Here is a 14,189-nt window from a genome sequence, read left to right as displayed (position 1 = left end):
AAAAAGCTCAAGGTTTATTTTAACTCCTGAAATTATTATGTAAGACCAAAACTACGACAACCTATGTGTATATAACAGAAATTAAGGAAAAAGCAAAGCTGCAGTTATTGATGGAAAAGATGGATAAGAACTAACTGATAAGGGTGTTTTCATTACTCTCTGTCTTTACTCCTCTTGGCACTAGACCAGATTGACAGTAGGTTGTTTGAATTCATGTAAGAAGGATGATTCGTGTAAGAATGATGAAGTAATGTTGCCAGTTTAGCACTTAGCCACCTTAAGAATGAAATCAGCACTGTCATTGGAAAATGAAAAGGACTCTGATGGGTGCTCAAAAAACTCTCAGTTCTTAGATTCTTAGATTACTTCTTTGATGTTTTCCAGATTAGTTCTAGGTGAATTTAAATTGGTCTCATTAGCAGGCACTAATTTATTTATATTTGAAGAATGTCTTACAAATTACCTGCTTCATTACTGTGGAAAGAATTTGTGGATAAACAAACTTAAAAAGAAAAACAGTGGAAAGCATCTCTTTTTAAGGTATTTTAATTTTACTTAAACAGCTATAAGATTAGCTGCCTTTTCTGGAGGAAAGGGTTTGTTATAATTTCTTTTTGACGCCTATAGAAAATTCTGTATTCATGCTGCAAAATGGGTTCAGATGATTTCTTAGCCTGGCAGAAGTTGCTCAGTTATTTGACAATGTTTGGCTCCAAGCTGAAAATAGAGTTTAAAAGAGACATTTGTATGAAGTTATTCAGATTTCTCAACCTTTAGTGTTACATAGTGAGATTTTTTATTTGTTTATATATTTAATTATTTTAATAATGACTTGGTGTAACGCTGCAGTGGTTTACATTTTTGTAGTATGTCATTCTTACAATGTACATATTTGATTAGTAAGTACAATTATGCCTTAGCATTTTTTTCAATCTGTAGCAGTTAAAATCTACTGTGAATTTCCTCTGAATGCATGCCTAACTGTAAAAAGACCCCCCTTTTCATGTCTATCCTACATTTCACGTGTTATTGTTCATTAAGTAATTCTTTCTCTGAGTCCTGCTTTTGTGCTCTTTTCAGCAGCTCTAAAAATGCTGTGCCTGATTCACCATTGCTTTCTGCCTTCATTTGTACCCTCAGCTGCTCTGCTTTTGTGTGAGTGACAAAGGTGCACAATTACCATGAGTCAGGCCTTTTACAGATCCTTTCATTAACACTGTTACCATTTCTACTTAAAAAACCCAACAACCTTTGGCTGAGTTTATTGCTCGTGAACAAGGAGATGTCCTGAACATTTGTTATTGATTTGAAGGCCATTCTTTTCATTCCTGTCTCTCTCATGAGACAATTCTGACACATACTGAAAGGCATTTTAATTTTTGCTATGTGGTGACTGGAGAAGGAATTACTATGCATAATTTTGATGCTGGGCTTACTTTTTGTTCAAGGATTCCGAGAGGCACTTGTCTCCAAACTTCCACAAGGCGAGGCTTCTGACATTTTTTAAATTTTTACATTTCAGGAAACTGAAGCATTTAGTAGAAGTAAACAAATCGCCTTGGTCAAACTAGAAAATAAACATCAATTTGGTTAAATCCTCATTCTCAATGACAAAAGGCAAGGGCGCCAATGTAGGACGCTATGTAATATGATCCATATGATCTGTTCTTTTCCTTTCATTACTCATCCAGTAAGTCTGAAATCCTGCCGTTGTGAATGTGTGTCCATACCTCTCAAAGAAGATAGATCTTCCTTTGGTATTTCAGCAAAGTACTCAAAACGGCTCTTTGAAAAAAGAGTGAAGGAGTGAATTCAGATTTTATATTTTTGTGTTGCTCTTCCCTTTGGTACTTGGCAGTTTGTCCATGTCTTGTATTTGGCATTATATTACTGATCTTATTGAACTGTTTGTATTCATCCAGACACAGAAAATAGTGCGCACACACACAAATAAAATATTAAGTGTAGGGATCATTCGAAACAGTTTCAGAAATAAAAGTATCTGTGAAACATGACATTTTTATGCTACCTTGTTCTGAATGCGTCCCAGATCAGAGGAGTATTTAACGATGTTCTGACACTGCACCTCTAAAAGAAATCCTCCTGTTATTAGGGGAAGCACAGTATTGCTCACAAACTGGTTAGATATTAACCAGTCCAGGCAATATCCCTTCTATATATTACAAAGATAACTTCTGAGATCTTATTTCCTGTCTAGGCAATGCCTTAATCTGAAATGAGATCTCATTTCTGGGTTAAGGGAGATGCTTGATTTGGAAAACTAATTTGGAAATATGACTTAGAGTGACCACCACATTGCTTTTTCATGATAAACAGAGAATTTACACTGCCACTGAAATTAATCCACAGTAAGGTTTCTAGTAATTTACAGGTTTCTCATGAAACACTATAGGATGCTGAGTTTATTCACAGCAGAGAAAATCTGAAATAAATCTACCAGAGTCAATTGTGGTAATACAGGCTTGCATCAATATTAATAGAAACAAAATCTAAGTATATATTAAATATACAGAGAGTTTATATGATTTAGGAGTGTAAAATATTACAATTACACTGACTATATTTGAATTTGGTTTGTAGAAACCAGCTCTTTGTTCAAGAGCTTTCCAGTGTGAATTTACGTAGGTAATTTTATCTCAGGCTGTTTGGTATTTGACATAAATCCTTTTGTTTCTGGAGTAAACCAATAATACAGCTTTCTATTTTTGAATAGGAGATTTAGCCTTCATATTTGTGAATGAAAGCTGGAAATCCTGAGTCTAGAAAACCCAAAGCATATTATTTCTACATAAAATTGCAGCTTTTCAGTGGGGGAAAAGGGGTTTATTTTCATTTTAATCTTGGTCCTGTTTGTTGAATGCTTGGTGCTGGTGAGGCAATGTGGGTGTACACATACTTGTGTGGAGGTGTAAATGTGCACTTTTTCTTACACATTGAACCTGATATGGAGGGTATTGATGCCTTTCTGAAGCTCAGGAATGTTTTTCCAGGTGGTGTTTGGGGTAGATTAGTCACTTCCTGCTGCACAGAAAATGGGAATCATAACAAACTGGGGCCAGACACGAGGGTTTACTATTGCCTGGGCAGGACTCTTACTAACAGGTAGAGAGGGTTGTATTCCACCCAACAAGCTCACAAAAGGCAGAAAGAGACATACCAGGTGACACCAGCACAATCAGTGTGTCATTCACAAAGAATACAGTTCCAGAAATCCACTCAAACTCTTTTTTCTTTTTTTCTTTTTTTTTTTTTTTCCTGTTATTTCCTTTTTCTAGAATAAACAAGTGAGTCAAACAAAGATCCGGGTGATCTCCACCATCCTCTTCATCCTGGCAGGCTGCATCGTCTTTGTGACCATTCCTGCATTTATCTTCAGATACATCGAGGGATGGACAGCCTTGGAGTCCATTTACTTTGTAGTTGTTACTCTGACCACTGTTGGCTTCGGTGACTTTGTAGCAGGTGAGCAGCTTTGAGCCAAGGTGCTGAGCTCAAGGACCTTGGCTCTCAGAATTTGTTTTCTGGTGTAGAGAGGAGGCTCTTCACAATGTGTTGTATTCCAGTGAAATGATGCCGGGTGTTTCTGCTGGGATTACTGTGAAGCACGACACCAGGCTGATTTAAGGTCCAGGTGCCTTGCCATTTGTAGATTGTGAGCCTTCAGCAGTGTAGATAACGGGAGCCTGGAAAGTCCTGATTACCCTTTATCATGCAATGAATTATGCAAAAGTAAAATGACTTTCCCATTGAATTAAAGATTTGTATTGGTCCATTAGCTCTCACTCTGAGGCTGACTGCAGAAGCAAGTAGCCCAAATGATGAATGGAGGAAGCTTTTACAAAGGATGACTGAGCCATAGGTCTGTAGAATTCTCTGGTCAGGTGCAGTAGTGGGCTGCTACTACAGGTGCTGCAGCATTTCAAAACCTGCATTCTGTTTCCTAACCTTGGCATAAAATTTGACATTGTAGTTACCCTGTTAAGGAAAACTCTTGTAGGAGGAAAGGACTAATGGGATATGTATCTCAGTGCTTGGAGGAGACTCTCCAAGATTAATACAGTATGAGCATGATCTATAAATATCTACCCATGTACAATTTCCAAAGAGGGAATTGAGACAGTTGGCTGGAGAGATGAAAGACACATTTTTTTTCACACAACAGCTTTGCTAAAAAAAGGTGGTTAAAATAAGTGGATTTTTTTCCCATCAGTGCACGACCTCTACTCCTCATTCCCGTTAGTGATCCTAATTAAAGGTATTAAGTTGTCTGTGTTAAAAGCAGTCATATTGTGCTTCTTAGTCCCTATAAACAGAATCACTTAAAAATATCAAATCGACAAAATTTTCTTTGCTGAAGAATGGTAGACAAGTCTTTTTTGTAGAGAAGACTCTAATCCTCCTTTTTATGATAAACTGGCATAGAAGACATGAATTATTGAGAAAAAAAAAGTCACTGAACAAAGAAAGACCCAGATATAAAAAAGAAAGTTTTATGAGCATTCAGTTACAGAAGTGATTGTGTGAGCTTTGTTCATTTTAACCACTTAGACCTCTAAAGCAATTCACTGATATTCTTTGAGATGCCACAGTGTGAAACAAAAATAATTTACAATATTTTTCTTAATAATGCCACATTTCAGTGTTGTTTAATAATGTGAGAATAAAATGCTCTGAATATTAAATTGTTCTATATGTACATCATTAGGAGAATATAACCCACAGCTGGGTGGCTACTAACAAGCAGGATTTTTCAAAAATCATACGGAAGACCCTGAGTAAGAAAACTTCAGAGGCATTTTCATGACAAGAGTATAAGGCAGATGTTCACCAGGAGATTTGGCGTTTATTGCTGGTTTTGAGAGAGATTTTCTGCCCCTTTTATTTTCTACCACTTTAATCTCTCAGTATCTCTGTTCCTTCAACAGAAAATCAAAAATACTATATCTTAATGGTTAGAACAGTGTCAATGGAGCTATGCTGGCTTATTCCACCTAGAACAAATCCCAGCTCTTGGGAAACTGGAAGGTTTTTGTACTACAGTTGGAAATAAAATTGTGCATGGAGCCTGAAAAAACAGAGTATTTGATAGGCTGAAAAAAGTGGTCTCATACTTTCTCAGTCACCTGATTACTCTGCAAGATAGATCTAGACAATCTGTTTCCTAGTGAGCTTCCTCAGGGACATGTATGATCAGAAGAGGCATCTTGTACCATAGCAACAGCAGTCCCTACCTCCCATTGTTTCAGACTCTTAAAGACTGGGAAAAAAAGACTGTGATTCATGCAGTCTGTGGGGAGAGATTAACATCAAAACCAGTATTTGGGTCCCTGCCAATTCTCAAATGTCTGACCTTCCATGGGGGTTTTCAAACACTGTAACTGTGCTCAGATTGAGCCTTGATAAAATTAAAGAGTCACAGAAATGTCTCAGATTGCAAAAAGCAAAAGGTAAAATCCTGAACTGTGTTGTCTGGGGATTTTAACAGGGAAAAACCCTAAAGTCTCTCTGCAGTCATACAGAGGTATACGTGTCTAGCTCTTTCTAACCAAGGCTGGAGTCCGGGAGATATGCAGACCTCTGCTGGGTCTCCTGGTAGGCTTACTCTTCAGGCAGGGATTTGCACAGGTACCGTTATGGTGATCTTCACTTGCGTTGAGGGATGTGATGGTGCCCATGGGAGTCTGCAGACTCTTTGCTGCTCACTCTCTTCCACTCAGGGCTTGCCTGCCTCTCATAGGCTCTCATTCTTGCAGGGCACATAGCACTGTGATGGGACTGATAGTCTTGAAAGTGAGGTTGTGGTTGCTTTCTTTTGTAAAAAATTTTGTATTTTACTTTGTAGTAGGCAGCAACCTAGCCACTACTCCATTTTTTTGAAGATTTTTGTAGTCCATTAGGTTTGCCAAATGAAGAATTTCTTATTTTGCCAGCTCATCCAGAGACTTGCATGAAGAACAACATAGTATATTTGTTGCTTGGTTTGATCCATATCTCCTATGAAGTCACTGGCTAGGTCTGCCAGTGCATCCCTCTGAATGATACCTAAGCAGACTGTATAGTCTTAGTTTCAGGGCTAATTCATGGCTGGCTTCCTGTCAGATACCCTGGTTTAGAAGACAAAGCTACATTTCTTTTTTCTGCACACAGATCTCTCAATCCTGTAGCTACACCCAAGTCTGGAACCTCTATAACTTACAGGGGTTGATCTTTAAATTTTCTCAACTATGAGGCTCCAGGCAGTTCAGAATAAGGAAGACTACCTGTATAAACCTTTTCATTGAGCATGTGTTTGTGCTGTTGCAAGTACTATCAAAGTAGAATTTCAGAGCTGCTTCAGTGTATGAGCAATACAACGGAAAGTGTTTGCTGGGTGCTCTGGCAGGTCACATAGCAGCAGAAAAATAGGTAGTTTTGAAGACTTTTAAATTAAACCAGACTGGGTTCCTCCCATCTGACAGGCTTCTTGTCTTATCAGAACTACAGTGCTGTTGACAGGAGTTAAGAAATACTTTTAGGTGTTTTTCAGAATTGCAGATATTTTGTAATAAATTTGGCACCTCATGATTTGTAAGCATGCGTATATGCTTATTTCAGGAGGAAATGCTAACATCAAATACATGGAGTGGTATAAACCCTTAGTGTGGTTCTGGATCCTTGTTGGCCTTGCCTACTTTGCTGCTGTCCTGAGTATGATTGGAGACTGGTTAAGAGTCCTGTCCAAGAAGACACAAGAAGAGGTATGATCAGTAATTTCTCAGTGGTTTGTCATTTTACAAGAGAGATTTAAGTGCGTGATTCCTGCTTGTCTAGATAATCATGCTGCTGACATGACCAATGCCCAATATACCCTGTGGTTTACTTCAGTGCCTGCTTTTGGCATACAGTTAGCTCTGATCTTTAGCTCCTTCACAAAGGAAGAGAAAAAAGCAACAAAAGCAACGAAGGTTATTATACCTCTATCAGTACTCAAAAATACACAGAATGCATCAGTAGGAATGCAATTATGGAATGAGATGCCAGCCTTCACTCTGAAACTAGCTATGAAATTGTGCTAAAAATTTCAGTGTTCCATCCTTAAAAATTAGGAGATTTTCCTGTCTTTTCCTATGCCAGGGAATATGGTTCTGGATAGAAGTTTAGATTCAGGTCCCTTACTGTGTACTCTGTTTTTAAAAATTGAAGAACCTGAGTAGTCAGCATCAAGGAGAACATGACTAAATTCACTCAGAAACCTCCATGATTCAAAGAGGATACTGCTAATGCTTCACTCAAATAAGTGTGGAAAATAGAAACGCAATTGCCATGATTCTAGAGCTATAGCCTGTGGGGGATGTTAGTAATATAATTTCAAATTTTAAGGCAATCTCCTTCTGCTTTTCTAGCAAAGCTTACCTGACAGGGTTAACAAAACAGCAGTCAAAATTTGGCAGGGGAGTAGTGCTGTTTCTAACTTTTGAAGGCATCTGCATACCTAAGGCCTGGTGCATCCCTTATGCGTCTCCATTAATAAAGGGGACTGCAGAGAGTGTGGCTGTTCTGTCGATCATCAGGCACCTCTAGTGGGGAATCTGGTCCTTCACATGGATGCAAAATGCCTTCTGCCACAGTACTAAATGGACACCTGCACATCTGGCCTGCAGAAAGCAAGATGACTCCTTGTGAGTTATTGGATGCAGAAACTTGAATTCAGGCTGCAGCAGCACAAGCAGACCACTGATCGTGGTGGGCTCCTGCAGACACTGTACTCCTGAATCTGTTCTTCTTTAGCTGAACGTAGAGAAAGGCCTGTTTTAACTGAAAGATTGCTTGGTCATTTATCTTGATTTTTCTCATTTTGAAAGGCATATTTATTGAACAGCCATCACCTGGTGCTTTATTCTTAGCCATTATTCCAGCCTCCAGTGCAAAGGAGTAAAACAGAGAAAGACAGTAGGACATTCAAGGATATGCTCATAGTGCCCATACAGAATATGTGTTGAAAACTCCTACATATGGCTTGACAGTGGGGTATTTGGACAGTTGTGCAAAGGAAAGCTCCATTAAAGACAGCTACATTTGTCCCTGAAAATGAACCTTAGACTGGAGGAGTCAGAAGGCCACTTGAAATTATCTAGTGGGTATTTAACATTAACTGCTCTGTGACTCTATGGCTCTGAGCAGAACCTTCAGTGGGACTGAAGCTGCATCCATGAGCAATACAGGAAAACACATTCCTGTGCTGCTGCACTGGTCGTTGTGCTGTTCTGAGGTGTATTGGTTTAACTATACGTGATTAACTTTGCCCGCTCTTGACCGTCTACTGCTGACATTATGTGTCAGGAATTTTGTTCTTAATGAAGAATGGATTAGCATGAACATGTCCCATCACATAACACAGCTATAAAATGTGTGGGGTGGCAAAGTGACACAGGCAGATGACTTCTATGTCACAAAAGCCATCAGTTGGTGTGTTTAGAGTTTGCCCAGTGTAAGCCCTTTGCTACACAAGTTTGGGTCCAAATGGATACAGTGGAGATGGGATCACTCCCCAGTTTTATGCCAGAGAAGAAAGTGTTCCTGTTACTGTTCTACAGGAAAGATTTTCCTTTGTTTGAAAAAAATTAATTTCTCTTTCTTCATGTTGTAAAGGTTGGAGAAATAAAAGCCCATGCAGCAGAGTGGAAAGCAAATGTGACAGCTGAGTTCAGAGAAACCCGGAGGCGGCTCAGCGTGGAGATCCATGACAAACTCCAACGGGCAGCCACCATCCGGAGCATGGAGCGCAGGAGACTGGGCCTGGACCAGCGAGCCCACTCCTTAGACATGCTCTCTCCTGAAAAGCGCTCTGTCTTTGCTACCTTGGAAACAGGACGCTTCAAGGCCTCCTCTCAGGAAAGCATCAACAACAGGCCTAACAACCTGCGCCTTAAAGGGTCAGATAAGCTCAACAAGCATGGGCAGGGGGCGTCTGAGGACAACATCATTAACAAATTTGGATCGTCCTCTAAGATGACCAAAAGAAAAAACAAAGACCTCAAAAAGACCATGCCTGAGGATATGCATAAAATTTATGAGACCTTCAGAAATTATTCCTTGGATGAAGAGAAAAAGGAAGAGGAGAAAGAGAAGATGTGTAATTCCAAGAACACTTCTAGCACTGCATCTCTGACCAACTGCATCCAGCAGCACTCAGACCTGGAAAATGGAGTGATTCCCAAAGAAGCCAAAGAAAGGGAGCATAAAAACAAAGTGTTACTTTAAGACAGAAGTTAAATGTAAAAGATGCTTGACTTGAATTAACAATGTTGGTGTTTTTATATACTTATATATTGAGACACGTGCCTTATACAGACTCCCTATTCAGTCTGAATTATATAGCATCGAAGAATATTTCACTGTGCCATAAAGACTCAAGCTTGCTCTGCCAAACCAAATCAGGAACACAGCACTGCAGAATGGCAACAGAAAGCTACGCACATGGAAATTTCAGTCTGTATAGGATTACCAGGGCAAGACACAAAGGAAGGGATTGAACCATGGCAGTATCACCAGAGGGCTCCTACCATGGTGTGATATTAGACAAAGGGCAGCTATGCAAGAAGAGCCTATGAAAGGGGTGAAAACAGCATATCTTTGTAACGGAGTATGCGTCCATAAAGCCTTCCCCTGGTGATTAAAAAGAGCAGAAATGATTGGAGTGAACTAGAAACTTTCAGTAAAGCTTTGTTTACGTTTTGGCACGTGATCCAAGCTAGATTTTTTTTCCTGTATTTGAGTCAGATGCATTACCTTTCTAAATGCCAAAAGAATGTCCATGGACACAGCCAGCAGCTGGGTGCTGGTTGGAAAATCAACACAGACATACGTAAGGGTTGCATTGATCTTTTCATTAAAAAAGAAAAAAAAAAGAAAAAGAAAAGAAAACAAAAAAATTTGTAGGTATTTATCTTAATCAATGAAAAATAACAAAAAAAAGAAACGTGGATTTTTTTTTTCTCACGTAGGAAAATTCAATGTAAACTCACAGCAAGAAAGTGCATATGAAGAAAATACATGTCATGCTATGTTGTTTAAAAGAAGAGAAACATCAATTTAATGATATTTGGCGAAAAGTGTAAAACAGTAGGCCAACTTTTTTTTTTTTTTTTTGGAAAGAATTTCTCATTCACACTTTCTACCACTGTAAAACTCCCTTCTATTTTAATGCTGTAAGACTATGGGGACAGAAGGGAAGCTATAGCTTTTGCATGTCAGCAAACTGCTCTTCTCTAGCTGAATCTGAATTTTTAAAAATAGACATAAGAGCATATATGTGATTCAAAGGAGGGCCAGGGCTACCATAGAATCTCAGGGCTCTCTGCTCCCTTTTGTTGGGTTTGGTTTAGACAGAAGCTGCTGTCATAATCTCAGAAAAAAAAAATTTAGGGAAAAAATATTGTGGTAACCTTTTAAGTGCTTATAGCTTTAAGTGCCATTAATGTCATATTTTGTAAGTTTTTAAACAAGTATTTTGAATTATTTGGTTTATTTCCTTTCAAACACTATCCTTGTTGGAAATTTTCTCTCCCTTTTATTGTTAAAAACTAAACATGAGCTCTCTGCATTTCTAGACTAAAGTGAAATGTAACTAAACTGCAGGCATTTAAAAAAAATTCTTTGTGCTGTCTGGACATATGGATATGAAAAACAGAATTGTGTCTAGGCTTCACAGTAAATTGTCAAAGAAAATGCTGCAAAATAATTAATAGGAATTGCAAAACATACTAAATTTTTTATAGTATCAGCCTGTGGGCTACTGGGTGGGCCATTGCATGCTGGAAATGAGATACACATGATTGCACCAGCAATGCTTTCCCTGAGCTTTCACAAGATCCTAAGTATTCATGCAATTCAAACTGTAAGCTTATAGGTAAGGTAAGCATGGATGTTGATTGCAGAGACTCTTTCAGGCTAGTCAAACATGCAGACATCCACAGGTTATGCAGACACGGACTTTTGGAATTGCATGCCAATGGCTACATACACAAAAATGCATGTATCATTCCCTGATACTTTCTGAGATTTTATACACAATAAGACAACTCAAAATCAAACTGGTCATCAGAATTCAAGATTGCCATGGCTATGAATGGAAGCATGGCTGTGTGAATGCAAATTTTGAGTATACATATTTTCATATCTAATGACTCTCCTGGATTTACAGGAGTGAGCGAAATTCCACTAGTGCAGAGGAGGAAAGAAGTTCTTAGTTTGTTTTTCTGCTGGTTCACTTCTCTTGATATGTCTTATCATCTTTCTAATTTCATTATCTGTCTGAAAATCAAGGATGAAAAAGCAATGTTTGAAAAATTTCAGGTCATTTGGGATTGCTCTTACTCAGTAAGATCCAAGAGAAATTGAATTCTGCTTACTTCACCAGTGAATCTTTTGAGGTGCAGGGCTGCACTCTGGCTTCACCTTACCAGGGGCAGGGCAGTAAGCCCAGAACCTGGGGAAGGTTCCATTTAACTCCAGAACTGCTGCAGCTTTTGGAGACTTTTGTGCCAGACTGTCCTGTGCTTGGCTTCACAAACACGCAGATGGCGGCTTGTGACCATCCTCATATCCCATCCTCCTCAAGCCCCTGGCAGACACTAGCAGGGTGCAGGTCTCCTCAAGCACTGGAGCTCTTTACCCTGCCTGTCTCTGCTGGTTTTGGGCAGGCCTTGAGTGCCACATATGAACAAATGTTCTGAAGTCTCATCCATGAGCATCACTATTCTGTAGTGCCAGGATGGATGAAGTGTATCTGGATGTATGATGGCTGTTCAAATCTGATGTTTTATTGGTAGGAGGTTAGGAGTGAAAGCTACAATTTAGATTTGCTTTTGAATTCCAGAAAAGGTTCAGAAGTGCTGGGACACACAATTTGGGTCTGAGAATTGAAGTAATTCCTTGTTATATCATCCTTCGCATCTATGAAGGATCTGGCACCCAGAAACATCTCATCTGTCTCTGAAAGCATGGAATACATTCAATTTTGCAAATAATTTTCCTTGGTTACCAAATGCCAAGATCAACATCATGCATACAGCGTTATTGGTTCTTCAGATGAGTTCTCCTCACAAGAAACACTTGCCTGCAATAGAAAAGTTCTGCATAGTCACACAGACATCTGTAAGGATGTGGGAGAAGCATTTTCTGTAAGTGAAATATAAAGGTTAGCCATAGCCAGGGCATTTCTTCTGATTAGGGTCAGGGAAAGTAAAATCTGTCTTGTAGGGATTGTCTATGTGAGCAGGGAGTAGGACAACAGGCAAATCACAGAAAACAAGTCAACATGAAGAAGTGAGCAGGCAAAATTTGTTGGGCAAATTCAGAACTGTTTTCTCTGGTGCAAGAGAAGGACAATGACATCTTGGCATAGTTTCAATCTTAACTTTCTGGGTTCTCAGTCTGTCCCCTGTCCAGATTCTAGGTGATGGTATGTGTGTCTCACTCTAGTTTCTGTGTGGCCATGCCATGCAGGAGCCCCTAGATGACATTTTATCAGCTGCTTCTTCAGCATCCCCTGGTTTGTGATATAATAGTTCAGGGACAAAAGGTGCTGCTCAATATACTCGCAGTGAGATACTAAGAAGAGCATTTGATGACCTTTTATATGAAAGCAAAATGCTCTTTCATTCCTCTCCATTTCTGTGTCTGTGAAACTTGCTGAGAATGTTGTCAGGCTATGACAAGAGTAAATATTTTCTGCTGGATGATTGCTTATTAAATACCTCAATACACATAATTTTTATTGCAATATGGGAAGTACAAATGGTGTATTTCAGAGGGAGCCAGACAGAAACATCTCAACACCTAAAATGACATTTTAATAAGCTAAATTGCTTTTTCCCTTTTAAAGGGCATCCCTTGGTTTTAATTGTCTGCAACAGCTTAAGAGAGAATCTCAGTGTTTTTGTGGCTAAAATTCTCATCCTCTGGCATTTAGAAACACCTATAAAAAACTTGTCATGTTATTTCCAGTGAGGCTGTTCCACCATTATAGAAAAGTTTTAGCAAAAGTAGTCTGAACCATATCCAAAACTTCTTTCTCTAAATTAGGCTCTTTCCCAGCAGCCTGAAAATAAGGAGTCAAACAAAAGAGTGGGTTACTGACTTTAACTCTCCGATCCTGCCCTGAGCATAACATGACTTGACGGGGGAATTGGGACCTGAAAGAACAAAGGAAACATGGATTTTCTGTAGCTGCAGGCCTCACACATAGAGGATGACTCAGCTGCTGTATCCCTACAGCTTTCAGCTCTGCAGTCCCACTTTCCACTGCCTTGTGCAGGAGAATTCTGCTGTGCCACTTTGGGAATCCTTCTGAACCACAAACCATCATAAGCATTGCTGAACTTTTGCAGATGCTGGTTTTCAAGAGATTTGTAATTTCATTACCACTTAATAGGGAACATTATTTCTAATAAATCCTAGAAATAATAGGAAATAAAGCACAATAATCTCCCCCAGTGATTTATATTCATGAAACCTGATTTGGATTGTGGCCATGAAATTATAAATCACCCGAGCCTCTGCTGCCTGGCTTTAGGATGTGTCTAGTACCAGTCTGCTTCCTCCAAAGCCATTAATGGACTACACCAGAGACTTTCTGCAAAAATCTCTAACCCATAATAAATGAAATTATGTCTGAGTTCAGGTTATAAAACCCTGTCCTTAAACGCCCTTCATTTTTCTGAAGTATTTGTATTTATGCTGTACATGGGCTGTTTGTTTGCCAGCTTTGGTTTTCTCAGGGGTTTATTTGTGTTGTCAGGTTGCATGATGTTTGCTACTCTCACTTTTCCCATTGTCCACTAGAAATAAACCACAGGTAAAGACCAAGTGTCATGTTATGTTGTGTACCAACCTAGAGCAGGATGTCTCCTACTAAACAGGTATGAATCTGAAAGGTGACTGGGGACTGGTTCAGTCCTCCCTGTACATTTACTTGTTCTGAGATATGTTTTTGTCTAATCTAGTCCAAAATCTGCCCCTGTAAGTCTGTGCAGTAAAGTGAAGCTTGCTTGTTATTTTTAAGCTTTTTATAGCAAAGGCCTGCTGTTATTACTCATCTCTACTGTGCAATTTATACTTACTGGAATAGCATTATATCAATACTAAACACAAATAAGCTCAGCTTCAGAAACAGTTCCCTAGGCATT

General features: G+C 39.1%; 1 protein-coding gene across 1 annotated transcript in view; it reads left to right on the top strand.

Moving 5' to 3' along the window:
• KCNK10 (potassium two pore domain channel subfamily K member 10) overlaps nt 1–11,063 on the top strand; it is a 55,260-nt gene extending 44,197 nt beyond the window's left edge. Inside the window, exons 5-7 of the mRNA XM_066186910.1 lie at nt 3,297–3,483; nt 6,616–6,758; nt 8,650–11,063. Of these exons, the coding sequence (XP_066043007.1) occupies nt 3,297–3,483; nt 6,616–6,758; nt 8,650–9,261 (942 nt within the window). The 3' untranslated portion in view covers nt 9,262–11,063. The remainder of the gene's footprint in view (nt 1–3,296; nt 3,484–6,615; nt 6,759–8,649) is intronic.
• The last annotated feature ends 3,126 nt before the right edge of the window (nt 11,064–14,189 follow it).

This window comes from Chamaea fasciata, unplaced genomic scaffold (assembly GCF_029207755.1).
Source record: "Chamaea fasciata isolate MVZ Bird 193981 ecotype frontalis unplaced genomic scaffold, bChaFas1.0.hap1 SCAF_7, whole genome shotgun sequence".
Classification (NCBI taxonomy): Eukaryota; Metazoa; Chordata; class Aves; order Passeriformes; family Sylviidae; genus Chamaea; species Chamaea fasciata.
Note: the sequence above shows the minus strand (reverse complement) of the source record. Positions and strands in the feature narration are given on the sequence as shown.